The sequence below is a fragment of the Stylophora pistillata genome, chromosome 7 (assembly GCF_964205215.1).
Source record: "Stylophora pistillata chromosome 7, jaStyPist1.2, whole genome shotgun sequence".
Classification (NCBI taxonomy): Eukaryota; Metazoa; Cnidaria; class Anthozoa; order Scleractinia; family Pocilloporidae; genus Stylophora; species Stylophora pistillata.
Window position 1 is genome coordinate 10,765,604 of NC_142525.1, and position 17,073 is coordinate 10,782,676.

General features: G+C 39.2%; 1 protein-coding gene across 1 annotated transcript; it reads right to left on the bottom strand.

Moving 5' to 3' along the window:
• Positions 1–524: 524 nt before the first annotated feature.
• On the bottom strand, positions 525–16,280 carry LOC148726584 (uncharacterized). The gene is made up of 2 exons (XM_088726337.1): positions 14,616–16,280; positions 525–701 (listed from the first exon to the last, which is right to left on the bottom strand). Exons 1-2 carry the CDS (start codon positions 16,278–16,280, stop codon positions 525–527), a joined length of 1,842 nt encoding a protein of 613 aa, XP_088582463.1.
• Between the last annotated feature and the right edge of the window lie 793 nt (positions 16,281–17,073).

A 17,073-nucleotide genomic window follows, 5' to 3' on the forward strand; every position in this document is an offset into this window, starting at 1 on the left:
CTATTTCGCGGATGGCCTCCATTATTTACCACGTGCAACTAACTATGGTTCATTTACATGTATACAGCACTCACACATTCAGCCGTTCTCACAGGGTCACATCTTTTATTATGATTAGCACTTTAATTAAGTTTGAGCCAAAGTTTTTGCAATCAAGAGTACACCACTACATCACCTTCTTTGCTAACGTTTTTGTTAGGAGATTGGACACTAGTCTAGAGTATTATGGTATGTAGAGCAACCACGAGGTAGAGATTAAAAGGTTGAGTTGACTTAATGTGTAGTCTTCTCTTCCCCGCAATAACAGTTGTCAAGGTATCCCTAAATGTGCTCAGTTCTACAAATCTAGATGAGTTTCCTTAATTATAACATCATGTCTGGACTGCTCTTGAGTTTAATAACGTGATTCTAATGATTTTATCTACCATGAGTCTTAGGAAAAGTTTAATGACAAACCATCTGAAGAGTGCATATTAGTTTATTATCCTTCTTTCCTTCAGCTTATGCTTTATTTGCTTTTTTATCTATTTAGTATAACCATTCTTACGTATTGGTTTGACACAAATAGGGAGGATGTTAAGTCTGTAATTTCTAAAGCTTGAAATCTGGAATCCTGGTTGAGAGGTCAGAGATTGAGGCCAGTCTCGGTTTGGGTTGAGTTCTAGCAAAAATATTTTGACCTCACGGTGCTTCTCTCCACTCTGAAACATAAAAAAGCCGGTACTGATTAAAAAGCAGTCTCTATAAAAGCGGTCCAATGGATTTTAGTTCAAAAGATTGATTTGCCCATGAATCTGCCCTAGTCGAAAAGTAATCAAAACCTATTAGAAGATAGCTAGCAGAGCCGCTCAATCAAATTCAATAGACGTAAGCGTGCTCAAAATCCCAATAGTGCACGTTGATAGCGTCAGCAAATGGCTTCGCCAGAAATTGTTTATTTTCGCGCGAGCGGTCATTGTCATCGTGGGGGAAAATAATATATTTCGCGACAACAATGGAAACAAACATAAACTCAGCCCACTAGTCCCAAAATGAAGACAATTTTCCGACCTTTTCCCATGGGCTAGAGTTCTTACATGAGGCAGAAAAAGGAAAAACAACGGAATAGGAGACTCGGCATTAGCGCCGTCACGATTCGCTTCACTTGATACAGTTGTCCATTTTTCGCGTCGGAATTGATGCACAATTCCACCGGCTATGTTCTAAAACAATTGGTTCATGCTTTCAGCTGTGCACTATCGAGTTATGGAGCACGTGGGAAGTTTGGAGAGCACCCAAGAAGCTAGAGTTGCCCTCAGCTATTGCCTCGGGCAACTCTTACGCTTCTTTCTTGCTTTCCAAACTTCCCGCGTGCTTCATAACTCGCTAATGCACGCTAAAGCTTGAACCAATTGTTAATTTGTGGTCGGGGCCGCAAAAGAAAAGTAGGTTTCAAACTGAAGTATAATTTTCAGCGTAAAAATACGGTTAAAAAGGAAATCCTATGTGATTTGCTCCGGCTCAAGAATCGATCTAAATATACAAAACAAAACCAAAAAATTCCTCAAAGAAGAGTTTTGTGAAAAGACAAGAAATTAAGTTTGAGCCATTTTTTAATGATCGGCGCGGTTAAAAACGGGCCGTTGAGCGCTGGAGCAATTTTCGCTCAGAAAAATAAAAATTGTCCTACGATATTTCGAAAAGCCAAGGTGGTTTTGATTACTTCTAGAACGAGAGGGGCAAAGTTTGAAAGAAATCGATTTTTTCAACCGAAATGCATCGGACCACTTCTAGAGAGACTACGTCTTTTTAAAACTGATGGTAGCCTAACATGCTTAGCATCCCTTTAAGGAAGATTGAGGATAAGATATCTCGATATCAATAGGGTTTACGCTTTCAGTTATGTCCTTTTATTTATTTCACAGATTTAAGTAGTGGCAAAGGGTCTGAGACTGACAACAACGCCAGAGCTGAAGGTTACTTTGAAAACTGCCGCGATTTAACCTCGTCTGCGATGCTAGATCAGCATGGACCTAGATAACTCATCAGCAACCAATCACGACTCTACTTCGGCCAGTAGGTCAGCTTTTTATGCCAAAAACTTCCATATCTACTGGGATTTGACTCCTACGACTTCCCCTTGGATTTTAGCGGTCATTACATTTATTGTATCTCCCATCACCGCTGTCTTAAACGTTACAGGACTAATGGCTTTGAAGAAAAGGAAAGAGCTGAATAAGCAAATCGAACATTTTGCTGTGCAGCTTGGCGGTCGCTTATATCCTGACAGGAGCTATAACTATGCTACTATCTGCAACAGTCGTTATCTTAATGCTCGGCCGGGTTTCTTTAGAATATTTTTATATATTAAATTCCCTGGTAAACAAACCCATGATATTTTTCCTGTCGTTATCATCTTTATATCAATTGACAACCATTGCTTGGTAGAGATACATGGCCATAAAACGTGGGATGGACTACAAAAGCAAAGTAACCAAAAGCCTCCTCATAAAACTTGCGCTAACTGCTTGGCTATCGGATTTTTTCAAACAAGGCTCAGCTGTTATAGTGATGGCAATAAGTATTTTAGAAAAAGTCCATGGTATCTGGCTTTCAGTCGAGGTTGTTATGGTCCTTGGTCGTTCAATCGCTATCGCATGCTTTTACATCAAGGTCTTTCTCGGAGTGGAGAGGCGAAAGAAAAAAACTAGCCAGCTTCCTAGTATGCTGTATGTGAAAATCGAATCTAAAATTGCCAAGACAACTGGTTCGATAACCGCTGGACTAGTTTTTTCCTTTTTTTGTTCAGCATTCATGGATGCCTTAGGTTATATTTTCCCACTAACTCGTTCAAATTTTGCTTTTCAATTAGCAGAAACACTTTTGCAGCTGAACTCCACACTTAGTCCGATTTTGTACTGTTATAGATAACGCCGGTTTAGGAACGCTGTACGAAAGCTGTTAGGTCTTAAAAACCTACAAAAAATCCAGAAAACCACTCATGCCAATCGATCTTCAAAACGAAAAGAGTCCTGTAAATTAGTAGCGATGAAATTGTACAGCGGGGAGAATGTCATCCAGCAAACTGCAAAATCCGCTGCCTTTGAGCGTGCTGGTGAACATAAATGGGCCGTTTACATAACCTTGGAAAGATCCACTTCTAGCCTGGGATATTGCGGTGATTCATTTGCTCAGTGTAGTGTCCAGCTACCGGAACCTTTGTCCGTCCACACGACAACCGCCATGATATATAGTCAAAGTATTAGTCAAATAGATATGGAATAGCTAACGGAAAGGTTCACCCTATATTACCAATTGCAAACGGTACAATTTCGTCATGAGGGTTAGGAAATTGAACGTTTACAATAAGATCGTATACCTGAGAGGCTGAACCATCTGCTCATATTTCAAAATATTGCCATGCAAGAGATGTGAATTAGAAAGCTGAGGACTGAATCGCAAACGAATCAAACCCCTTCCGAATAAAACAAGGTCAATAAACAAAGGTAAAGTGAAGCTGTGAACCTCGTTATAAATAACCTTCGAAAGGAATTGGAAACTGCACCAGCAAATTCTTGCTTAGCAAAGAAACACGAGAACAGTGTTCACGGCGTTTGCGTTTCGTTTTTAGCTAAAATGAAACCTCCGCTGGAGAAATATTAATCATCAGAAGTATCATTTATGCTGATATTTGACCACGTAAATGGGAAAGAGGTGTTTGGTGTGACCATAAAGAAAAACAAAATAGTCAGCGGCTTTTATATATGGAAGAGTAGTTTATGCTTCACGTTTGCTATTATAAGAAAGGCCGTGAGCTTCGCACCGGTCTCTGTTTTTCAAGCACTGCCAAGTTTCCAGAAATCAAGCAATTTTCGCAGTATTGGTAACTAGTAAAGTAGATTTGAAGAAGTTGCAAAGAATATTTTTAAAAGATTATCACGTCCTTTTCATATATGTAAAAGAAAAGCATATTTCTTGGACAAGTCTTGTTTTTCTAGCATATTTCTACGTTTCCGGTGACAGAGAAACAAAAATGTGTATATCTGGTTGAGTAAAAACCCGCACAATTGTTGAATTTTCGACCTTCTAAAAATTCATCTGGCAAAACAAGTCGATGGAACCTTTAAACATTTTTCCTCAAAGACATTCATCCAGGGAAGTGTATCGGTAGAATAAAAATAAAAAGAAAATGGTATTTCTAACGATTGAGTCTGCGAATAAGGCTGAAATAAATATTTTTTCGGCACGGCACGGCACGATAAAGCCTGGGCCTTAGGCCCGAGAATCATTTTGTTGCAGCGACTGGAAAGAGTTTGGGCTGTGCCGGTAAGAAATATGTTCCAACCGGGCTCGAAAAAGCTACAACATTTCTAAAGGATGAATATCTTAAGAACATTGAAAGCTAGAGTGACCAAAGATACTTTTTCATGCGCTGCAAATGTTATTACTCCTTTCGAAAGAACGATCCCCCTTTACCATTATGTATTGTCTCAGGTGAAGTGCAAGATTCCAAATGTTCGTGTGTTGCGGGTTCCTGGGGCTACTGCAACCATTTTTCAGCCTTAATATTGAAGGCTTGTAACTTTAGTCTATATGGGTCCTAAAATGCTAAGGAACTCGGTTACTGTTATCAGCCTCAGCCTTCGGTTTCGGCTGATAATACTTAACTCGACCTTGATTATTCCGAATATCACAAAAACCTCATCCAATAATTAATTATAATCAAAGCTTTCAATGTGTTACTTTTTTTGTTGTGTTTTTAACGTATGCAAATTAGGGCGTACGTAACAAACAATGGAATCCGTTTAAAATACGCACCGCGATTTTGATTGTTATTTTTGTTGAAAAAAAGAGCGAAATACACAAGGGTAAATACGATATTAATTCTGTAGGATTTGCAGAATATGTTATGGTTTTAGACCCTTGACATCACACCAAAAACAGGTGACAAAACTCACCAAACTCTCGGACTTTCCTCTGTTGGAGACAGCCTTGTTCTTTCTCTTGTTAGGGACCACATTTCTGAAGGCAGAGGCAGCCAATCTAACAGGTAACTTTCTAACAGTTCATGGAGAAAAACCTTATGGTGAGAATAATGTTGGGAATGTAATAAATAAAGAAAGCACTCACTGGTAGTTTTCCACTGTGATTTTTATTATTACCATAAATTTGAGAATTAGTTTTCACTTAACATGATCAGCAATTTGCTCATAGCAAGCAAAACGGCACCTGATGGATGTCTTGTCGTTTAAGCCCTGTTATTGTTTTAATCGTAAGCATTACAATTTCCTCAAACGTGATTGGTGGATTTTCTGCTTTACTTTTCCCTATTTTTTACAATAGAGTCGTAATAAATTGGACATTGCAGTCGGCCAGTTGGCTATAATCTGACACCTGTAAAGGGAAAGTCATAGCAGCCAATCATAGAGTTGATTGCAATAACCATAGGAACAACTACTTCCGTGGAAAATTGGGGAATTTCCAAAATGGAGGATTTTTCTTACTTTAGACAGTGTCTCTAATGGAGACAATTTTCCAGTATAAATTTTTACTAATTTTGCTTTTTTTTTTTTTGGAAATTGTAATGCTTATGATAAATTTGAAACAGGACTTCATGTCTTCCTGTTCTGTCAGTAATCATACTGGCAACAAGAGAGATTTTACACCGCGTTTATGTGAAACGTGATCGGCAAGAGTGACCACGTGACATTGTTTCCCCCCCCCCCCCCGCCCCCATTTCACGTTTGCCGGTTGCACTTTACCGTTTCTTCGTGAAAGTAACCTGTTTCGCGTTTGCCATGTATGTAAGATTCAGCTTCACTTTTTCTCTCACAGAGTAGACGTCATTGCCGTATAAAGGCCACCTTGTATTCCTTGTAAGTCGTACAAGAGTGCCTTCAGATACACCATGGTATGAGGCTACGCCAAGCTAAAACAGCAAGGTTCACGCTATTGTACGTGAAACGTGAAAGGGAAAGCTGAAGTTTGCTGTTTCACGCAAACGCGGTGCTAACTCTCTCTATTAACAAATCGCACTCTCGCAGCGTAGTCGTCTGATTTGGTTAGACATTCATATGATTACAGACTGAATTGGACTCCACTCCCATAACCATTACTAATTATAATAATAATAATACTAATGATAGTGTAAATAATAATTATTACACTCATTATAATGATATCAATATTAATAGTACAGTAAAAATGATAGGAAAATTAATTATCTGACTCGTGAATTCCGCGTTAAATTGCACGCGAAAACCGACACTAAGCGATGAGTGTGATATCAGTTTTTTTTTTTCGCATAATTGAATAAATGAGGAAAAAGAAAACAGCAACAATACTATGTGTTTTTATCCTGAGCGCGAAATAAGAGATACGAAACAATATCACTTGGCCTCGTTTTTAACTCGCAATTCCAGGCTAAATACCTCCTTTCGTTAACCAGTCAGAACGCGAGCGATTCTTATCGCAATTGTTATTACTATTCTAATATTTTATTGTGGATATATTTAGTGTACTATTATAGTTACTACTATAATTATTATTACTATTATCATTTCCATGTGCATTGTTGTTGAAACTGTATAATCTTTTTCATTCTGTTTCCCTCTAGGGATTGTTGCAGTTCTTTTCTGCGGGATATTTCAAGCTCCTTACACATATGACAATTTGTCAGAGGAGTCAAATCAGAACACAAAACAGGTACTTTACTTCTAGTAAGTCTAGCTTGTCATTCGCAGGTACAGTGCCGCTCAAAAGTAAGTTGGCCGGCCCTCGAACCTTGATCCTCGATACTCGATACTCGATACTCGATAACAACCTCGATACTCGATAACAGCCTCGATCCTCGATATTCGATAGTTACCTCGATACCTCGACCCTCGATAATTACCTCGATCCTCGATATTAGATAACAACGAGGATCGAGGCTTGAGTCGAGTTTTCAGACGTTCGAGTCGAGTATCGAGACCATCAAAACTTGTTGGGTAACTAAGGAGTTTTTGTGCAATTAGTTTATCAGACGATTTGAAGTTCCTTACCTTTAGTCTAATCCATGGAATGAAAATCCGTATAACGTGCATCGTTGCAGACAGGGAAAAACTTTACTCGAAATATACCTATCATCATAATAGATTATTTAGTTACTACTTTGTTTAGCTTTAGGGTTATCATATACTACATGGTAAAATGACTCACATTGTAGTGGAATTCCAGCTCTTTCTATCGAAAATGACAAAGTTAACCTTGATATAATTCCAACATTTCATTGCAGACTTTTGAACACTTAAATTTTCTAGCGGAGAGTTTTACATCTTCGTACACCGGGCTATCTCTCTTCACCTTTCAACATCATCAGTGGAATGTTGAATTTATAGCATGAACATTCGTATCTTTTTCATTAATTTGAATGATACAATGTGGTCACAATGACTGAGAAAGTAACAGCTGATAACACTGATAACTGCCCTACATTCGAAAATGAGAGTAAATGGCTAAAATTTTTAAGTAGTTTGAATAATAATTGTTGACAGGATGGTGTCAGCGTCTTTGATTAAAAAAAAAAGAATGTAAAAACTAAGACAGCTCCCATGTGAATTTTTAGAGAAAACATTTTTGAACTGTTACATTTGAAATCTATTGCTTTTTTCTCTATTTTACAGTGTATTGTTATTATTTTGATGTTTTAATATTGGTAATACCCAGAATAGTAGACACAAACAGGCCTTTTTACGTCTGTGCTCTAAAAGACTCAATTTATACAGAGCTACAGATAGTTTGTTTGACGGGCTACGAAAGGCGGAAAATCAGAGATGAAAGCAACGGCGCTGAAGTTTATGTTTAGAGCTCCAAGAGAGAGCACGATCTTTTGTTTTTGTGTTCACTTTTTGTGACATAGTAAAATTATTAGGAGTTTCTTTCGGTCAGTCAGTCCGAAACGATTGTAAAGCGAATGGACGTTGTGTACCGCAAAAGCACTGGCAAAAGCATGCTTCAAAGATAATTTTTCAGCTTTTACTTCTCTTAACTAGTTTCGCCGATACGGTTGTTTAACTATTAACCTTCCTAAGCAACAGATCTCTTAGTGTCAGGATGTAACGTTATCTTGTTGTTTCTTGGTCATTCATCAGTTATTGATTCTTAACTGTTCGATGTTTAGCTTGCCATGGCTCTAAGTAGGCTTTTCAACATTTATCCATTATCATTTTTATTAAATTTGGGAAGACACAGAAAGATTAGTTACAAATTTCAGCAGATGATGGTGTTTGCAGGTTGGTGATCTTAAGGTTGTACTTTTAAGGAAAAGAATGTGTGAGCACGTTGTTGAGTGCTCGGTTTTTTATTTGTCCTTCTACCAAGAAAGGTGGTAAAACTGAACGAGGTATAACTTAAGGAGTACTCGGGGGATTCATTTCAAATCGACCAAGTGTGAGGCTCTCGCTTTTTGTCTAAGAGTGACTGACCCGAATGCACTTACTTTAAGCGTCTGGCTCGGTTGAGTCATGTCTGCTTACTCAACCTTACTCAGAGCCCTTTTTCACTCTCAATCTTCCATAGTGTATCAGTATTATTTTTAAATCTTTTCTCCATTCTATGTAGGTTTGAGTCATAAGGTAACTATATCTAAGTAGAGACATGTCCATTTGCAGGAATTTGTCAAAGTCATTTTGAAATCACTTCCGTCTCGTACAATGTAATTTACTCTCAGAGTTCCGAACAATTCACTGGTCACTCTCTGAACAATAGCTCCATTTTTTAGAAGAAATAATCATTTTTTGGAAGAATTAAGTAGTTTTCTTTGAACGACGGAGTAACAGTATATGTAGTCCGATATTATGTGAGCTCTGTTATCAATTAAATCTAATTTTGAAAATAAATTCCATGTGTTTTTCAGAGTTGGCGGGGATCCTGAAGAAGAAGAGTGGCGGTCAACACTGTATTTTCATTCCGTATAAGTATTCTATGTTACTTGCCTTTCTCGAGGCAACCAGGGCTACTTAACTTGGAGACCATTGTCATCCGTTGTTGGAAACTAAGTTCTTGGCTCTCTACATTAATGTTAGAACCAAGAGTTACTTGTAAAATAGTTCAAGTTATTTTCGTTCAGTTTGTAATTGACTATTGGATTAACTTTTCTCTTTTTAATTTTCAAATATTGTGGGAGGGAGACAACAGTCGTGGATCTGCACAGGCTCATGACGAAAGCGCTTGGATCTTTAGAAAGTGGTACGAAATTGATGTCAGATATCCTTCTGTGAAAGAGTTCCATTACTTGCATTGCATTTTAATTGTGCTTTTGTGACCTCCGCGAAATTGGTGTAGTTGCATACACTGGAACAGCTCAACAAATTAAGCTGGGCTTTATTCCTGGTTTGATGGAGGTTTTGCCCTCTTTTCAAGTTAGCTCCCTGCCACCTTTGTAAGTTCGCCCCCTGAAGCAAAGCGGGTTCGTCCCCACCTATATCAGTTTTATGTCATGGATGGAACTACAGGAGAGATTATGCAAGACCAACCAATGTAGATAAGGAATGATTACATGTTTCATATGATCGCAATTTACTTTAATTCTTATTGGATTTGTTTTAGTTTTACTCCATGAACTTGGTGAAAAGATCTCACCAAAGCTATAGAGGTCATGTCGTCATGGTAATTATTGTAAACTGTTTTCAGAATAGAGTCAAGATTCCTGACTTGTTGGCTTGTGCGCTCATTAGCTTTTTTGGTGCGGATCGCTGGGAAAAACAACACGAATGGGTATTTTTACGAAACTTTTAGTGTTTTTTTGTTTTTTGTTTTAAAAGGGTGATTGGCAAATGCCACTGCAACGAAGTGAAATATACATCTACGTTTATTTCTCATGTTAATGAACTTAAAGGCGTTCTTTTGTCAGCTCCAAGTATGTTTTTGATCAAGTTTAACCCGTGCTCTTTAACAAAAATTGATACACTTTTAACTGAATTTCTAACCTCTACTTTCGAGTTTTGAAGGAATGGCCTTGATTCCATGTGGCTTAGACTCGGAAAGAAGGGGAGCTATATGTCTGCCATAAACATGCACTTTGTAGAGGTCATTTTAAAAAATCGAAACGTTTACCCCGTTGCCAATATGAGGCCTGGTAGATCAGCCGGTGGTGGTAACCAATAGCCAGGCAATATCTGGGAGGCGAAGGTCCAATCTTAAAATTGGTTAATAGGCCATTTTAGCCATATCAATACCGAGGTTTTGGGATGAACAATTAATGTATCTTGTTTCATCTCTCCCCCCCCCCCCCACCCCCTCCTCCAAGCCTCGGAGGCATGTTAGAATATTGATATATCGAAAATGACCTATTCATCAAATTTCTTCACCGACTTTTTTTATCCGGCCTTTGACGAACAGAAGAGAATGGGAAGGAGGAAGAAACCCTCTTCCCTTCTTTCGCGCTCTTCTTTCACTACTTCCTGCCTGCCTTACAGCATAACAGAGCACATTGCATTGGGGGTCTTTTTATTGGTGCAGGGTAAAGGTAGTGAAAGCAATACTTATTTTAATTTCCTTGACAACCATTACGTATATGAAACTTTTTCTTACCAACTATCGCCAGCCTCTAACAGAGACTTTAACGGGGTAGTGTGGTCCTCTTGCAAGATTCCTCTCAAGATCACGGCCTGATACAACGGTACTATTTGAAATTTTGGGAGAGGGGTTTTCTAGAGAACTGAATGTTTAATCGTTTGTCTCACGATGTAAGAAATGTATAATGCATTGATCGCGACGTTTCCACTCCTTCACTACTAGTTTATGTAAAGCGAAGCGATCTAAAGTTTTACGTGTCGCTTTTTAGAGCACATTGGATCATTGTTATTGGAGTGTTATGGCGCGCTGTAATTGATGCATTTTGATCCTTGTTATTATTCCGTCTGTTAGGTGTTATGCTATTATAGTTACGCTTTGTTTCTGATGGTTGCTTTGGTTTTTAATAGTTTGCATCCATGTTCTCGGAATTTCGACTCCGTCATATCTTTTGATGTTAGAGGCTTGAAGTTTTATGTGAATGGCTTCTTTATTCTTACGTTTGTACCACTGAAAGCCATGATCGATAAACCTAACCTGGTCCTAAACGGGAACGTGTCCTGTTTCATTGGCGTGTTCTGAACCGCCAAATTCTCAAATTAAATTAGGTTTGTCCTTGCCAACTTTTTGCATCATTTTATATGACACTCTTCGACCTCTTCAACCTCTATTTTGTAAACGTAAGCTGACAACTATTGCTGTGGACCCTCAGCACACCAAACGACACGAATGACTCTAGCTCTTAGTTTGATAAATTTCAGAAATGACTCAAGAATAAAATTACGGTGTGCCAATGATAACTTGTGCCCCTGTTAAAAAACTTCTCTAGCAAAAGTTTTTAGTTGAAGCTTAACCCTCCTTACAGCGTGACGCTTCCTTGGTTTCACACATAAGACTTACAAAGTGACAAGCGCAGGCGTTTTTCATCTCTGTCACCCAGGAGTATCAACTAGTGCCAGTTAACTAACAGCGAAACCGGGAAAAATGCAGGGAAGAGGAGGGAGGGGAGGAGGGGGTATAAACCTGTCATGAACTAGCATCCCATCCAGGGTAGTAGATTTCCTCCTGGGGATGATCTCCGGCTCTTATGTGCAACTTAAACTCACAATGAAATATTACCCTGGCTAAGCTTTTACGGGTTTTGTTTTAATGTAGACAGAAACCGAGGAAACTGAGATAGGGACGAAGACATACTCAATATAAATGCAACACTGAGTTACACCAACGAAGTAAGGGTCAGACCTGAAAGTGGCCGCCTAACCAGATGGGAGAAGGAGACTTGGGATTAAGTGCTGCGGTAATGACAACCAGTGTATGAATAATTTTATCAAACAAAGGATTTCTGTAAGTACTTGACTGTAACAGTAAAAGTCCACCTCGGTGTCAAAAACAGCAGTAAATCACCAAGATTCAGCCTTGGACGAGTGCTTATCTGTTAGCAAATAACTTAGAAAAACAAACTGCTTGTTTTGGTGGACTATAGCTACTCCTAGAAAAAAGGTTCTTTTTTTTTCTTGCCGTTAGCCACTTAGTTTTATGCTGTTTAATTTGCTACTTACCCATTGAAAATTTCGGGATCCAACAGTCTTAACATGCATAGTCATCCATGCAGTATTCTTAGGCTGTGGTTACACCTCTTAGTCCCAAAAGACTGCTATTTCTTTTCATTTTGTTTTGAGATCCTTCCATCTCTTACATTTCTTTTCGATATATCAAAATTCTATTATGGCCCCGAGGCTTGGGGGAATAAAAGTAATTGATCCCTCAACTTCGATGTGAGTTCTGAATTTTAGTTTATTGAAAATGGCCTTTCATTTCCAGCCTCTTATTTTTTCATGGCAGTAACTATTGGAACGGTGTGAACGATACCCGGCTCACGACCTGTTTAGATTTCAGACTAAGAAAAATATGTTGTCTGGCCGGGTTGCCGTAACAGTATGTCGCTTGCGGGATCGCAAGTAACTGTTCCGGATAACGTAACGGGTTGAAATGAATGTGTAATTAATGTACAAAGGGCGAATTGGAAGGGAGCTCAAAAACTTTCTAGTGTTTACAATTTTTGTCCCTTCTATGGAATTCATAATTTTGAAGTAGTCTTTCCTCTTGTAACATTATATTAGAAAGGAGTTATATTAAATGGGTGATCGTTTGAAAACATGTTTAATTCAATGCCGACTGGGACGTGGAATTTCTTTCAAAGTTTGTTAATTTACTGATATGAAAGTAAAGATGCATATATAAGATAGAAATTTAATTAAATTTCAGTTATATCATTATAACCTCCAACACAATAGTAAAATGCTTGAACGCTTCATTGAGCAATTTCACATCATCACGAAATGTAGCGGCAAATTTGATTCCCTCGTTAAAGAAATATTGTACATTCGCATGCACAAACCAACACTGAACGTGCAAACAGATTCCATCCGCGCCAAGGTATTTGTTTCGGCCGTTTATTGTAATTTATGCTTACCTTGTACCTTTCATTAGTTGCATGCTAGTAAACTAGTCTCTTGATAATGGAGTCATGATGATTCCAAACGTCGAGCAGCAATAAATATTTCCTGGTTTTTGATATGCCTTTGCTTCAGCAAGTCTCTACTGATCACATTATATCACTGATAGTCAAATGTTTAAAATCGCAGAAATAACTTTAAAAAGGTGATATTCGTTATATCAGGCACACTTTAAGTCTAAAGTGCTACTGAAACGAAATTTTCGTATCTGAAAGTTTTGCTCTAGCCTGTAGTTTTGAATATGCTGATCATCATGAGATAATTTGTTTTGGCCAAAAAGAAGCGAAAGATATCTTTTTTAACCGTTCAAATCAAAAATTTTACACAAAACCATGTCCAGGCTCTGGTACCGAGCGGAATGGATTGATGACGTCACTGGCTGTGTTCACTCCGATATATTAGACGTTTATTATAGATAGATAGACGTTTATTGAGAAGAATACCTTAATAGCAGCTGGAAGCTGAATTGCAAAGGTGTACAAATTATGTAATAGAACTATACAATAAAATCAAACCTAAAAGGGAACTAATTTACATATACAATTGTAATAAATGTTAGTTAAAATGTCTTGCGCTTGCCGGAATGAAAGTATCTCTGAATCGATTTGTTTTAAAGGAAACTCTAAATGGTCTGCGTTGTCGTAACTCCATAAGTTGACCTCGGTTATCGAAAGGCAGTAAGTGGTACAAACAATCCAAGGGATTGGAGACGATGTTGTTGAAGAATTTTAAGCAAAGGTCTTCTCTCCGATCCCTTAGGGTTTTCAGCTCTGCCATCTGAAGCACTTCTCTATAATGATTATCATAACCGTATATAATTTTCAAGGCTCTCTTTTGGACACGCTCTAAACCTTAGCTCAAATAATTGGGGAGGCTATAATGGTAGACCTGACATCCATAAAGTAAGACAGATTGAATACAAGCAACATAAAAGTTAACTAATTCAGGTGATGGTACCTTAGCTCGCTTTAACTGAGTTAAAAAGTAAAGGCGCTTAGCGGCCTTTTTAATCGTCTCAGTAACGTGAGTGTTCCACTTGAGGTTGTCTTGAAAATACACACCCAGTAATTTTACGACACTAACGGCACTAACCTTAGAGCCATTAATTTCTATCAGATCGTAGGAAGGAGGGGAGCGCACAAAGGAAACTCTTAGCTCATTACATTTTTTCGGATGGAGTTGAAATGAATTGAGTGTTGACCAGGTAGCTACTTCGTTTATCATAGACTGAGCATTGCTAGGACCACCCTTGCTTATCATTTCATACACTGTCGTGTCATCTACATATTTTATACAATCACTGGCTGATGGTACTTTCAAATCGTTTATCATAACCAAGAATAGCCACGGTCCCAATTTTGTTCCCTGCGGTACTCCTGCTCGGACCGATCCCCACTCTGAGAGACAATCATGTGCAAGTTTGACCCTTTGTTTCCTATCTTTAAGAAAGGCTATTATCCAATTAATGATGTAAGGGTTAATGTTGTAGGTCGAGAGTTTCGATAACAAGAGGCTGTGGTCTATCAGATCGAAGGCTTTTCTATAGTCCAACGCAAAGATTCGCACGGTGTTCCCCGTTCCGTCTGTTGCTTGCGCCCAATTGTGCATCAGATTTATTAATGCGTGCGCAGTGGAGGATCCTGGAATACACCCAAATTGATCGGGTTCCAGGCGTTTTAGAAGTGCTGGTTTCACATGTTCATGGACGACGTAGTGTTCGGCAATTTTGGACAACGTTGGCGTCAATGAAATAGGTCTCAAATCCTTCGCCGCATCCTCAACTATCTTTGTTTTGGGAAGAGGGGTGATGTTTGCACATTTACAAATGTCCGGTAAAGTGCCTTGACTAATAGAGGAATTGATGATACAACGAAGGGGTTGAGCGAGTTCAGGAGCGAAGTCACGCAAGACCCAGTTTGGGATATTATCTGGGCCCCCAGCTTTGGAGGAGATGACCGTACTAAGGCATTTGAAGGTAGCTCCCAGTGAAATAATGGGATTTTTAAAACCCTCAGTGCTCACAGTTTCGATATTATCTAAAAGTGGGTCAAACGAAGCTTGAGGTTCCAGCAGAGCTGTATTTATTTCATTAGCCAAGATCTTAAGGTTGATTGAGGTAGCTGGTTTACTTGCTAGGAGCTGATTTGCGACACTTGTAGATGTTTTGTTCATTCCACATAACCGCCTACATTCGGACCACCACATTTTAGGATTGTTTTCGGTCAAAACGCTGACTTTAGTGTTGTAATAAGAGCGTTTGCAGAGCTTCCGTTCCCTGTTTACTTTGTTCCGGTAGTAGTGGAACAATGGTTTGTTGTCTTGGTAATATGCTCTTTGACGGTGTGCTATAAGTGCCTTGAGTTTGGGTGAAATCCATGGTGCGTCGTTTCGGTGGAACTTAACTCGCTTTTTGGGAAGGATAGAATCTAACCCTATGTGAATTAGGTGACTGAAGTGAGCATACTGTTCTTGGACGCTATCTATAGTGTCGATTAATGACCAGTCGACCCCCGTCATATAACGACCAAAAGCCTGTTTGGACTCAGCGTTAACAGCACGTGTAGTAACCGTTCTGTATGCAGGAATATTGGCCTTCGATCTAATTTTTGGAAACAAACCAACAGTACAATGATCGGATAGTCCGAATGGCGGGAATGGAGAAGGTTTCTCGTAGTGTTCTGTAAGATTAGTTAACACTTTGTCGAGTGTACGATTCCCTCTTGTTGAAAAATGGACGACTTGCGTGAGGCGGACCTGCTTAATAACTGGTGAAACATTTGCCCTGTTCCAGTCGCCAGCGAGAATTATACCTGCGCCAGGGATATCACTCTCTATCCTAGAGAGAGAATCCATCATGTAATCAAGGAGGGGCTCATCTTTGGCAGGTGTTGGAGGATGGTATACTGTACCAATGATAAGGCAGCTATAACCCCGAGGCAATCGGTTGGGCGTGATCTTGGCCCACAAAACCTCAGGGCCCTCGGGGTCAGGGAACTCATAGTCCCGGAGAATTGAGAATTTGATGGAATCTTCTACATATAGAGCCACTCCCCCATGTAGCCTGTGGGTCCTATCTTTGCGTATAATGTTGTAGCCACTAATGTCAACTACGCTGTCATCAATAGGATCTTTCAGCCATGTCTCCGTTATACAACAAAGATCAAACTTGTGGGTGTTCAAAAAAATACGAAGTTCGTCTATTTTTGGCGCCAAACTCATTACATTAGACATAGCTATTGACGGTACGAATTGCAAGGTGTTTTTGCTGGCGTCGTTGTTTCTCTTAGGCTTGATAATAGCCAGATTGTTGAAATTGACGGCTCTTTGTTCTGTGTAACGGCTGGAGGAGACACGCGTAGTTACTCTCACGGGAATTGTTGAAAGTCTCGGTAAAGTGTGATTATTGAACCGTAAAAATTCATTCAAGGTGGAAGAGTTATAGCAATTAACAGTTCTTTGTCTTGTGTAACTACTGGAGATGACGCGCGTAGTTGTTCTCACGGGAATTACTGAAAGCCCCGGTAAAGTGTGATTGTTCGACTGTGAATAATTATTCAAGGTGGAAAAATCATTCGTTTCTGAAGAATATTTGCTTCGGCCTGTATTTAATTGTGTTTTAGTAAGTCTTCCAGACCGTTTCCCTCGGTACTTGAAAATTCCATCCGCTCGAATGTTCTTAAATAAAACTGACCGTCTCTCCTGAAGGCTATAATTTTTCCGGAGCGACACCAGTTCACGCCGAGAATACTGTAGGGTCGTTGTTTGGCGAATTGGAGAACCGATAGCGTGGTTTATTTAACTCGCTGTTTGTTTGTATTCATGGGCGAAGGAGATGGCAGATATTGAAGTTTTGTCAAGTGAATCTTCTTCTGAACGAAGCGAAGTTGTCTCCAGTAGCGAAGAGGAAGATGGTGGCGTAAAATGGGGTTGACAGGCCTACACGACTCCCCAGCGTGTGTTTAGAGTAGCCTATTCAAAGTTTAGCCCTCACGAGTATGTCTTTGAGCGACCGCCCTCTTTTGTA

What these genes read in the sequence shown, in the direction of transcription:
- LOC148726584 (XM_088726337.1), bottom strand. Translation starts at nt 16,280, where the DNA reads ATGTCTAATGTAATGAGTTTGGCGCCAAAAATAGACGAACTTCGTATT. An exon ending in CAGACGGAACGGGGAACACC is followed by an intron (nt 702 to 14,615) that starts GTGCGAATCTTT and finishes TTTATGTTTCAG; the next exon opens with AGTGGAGAGAAGCACCGTGA.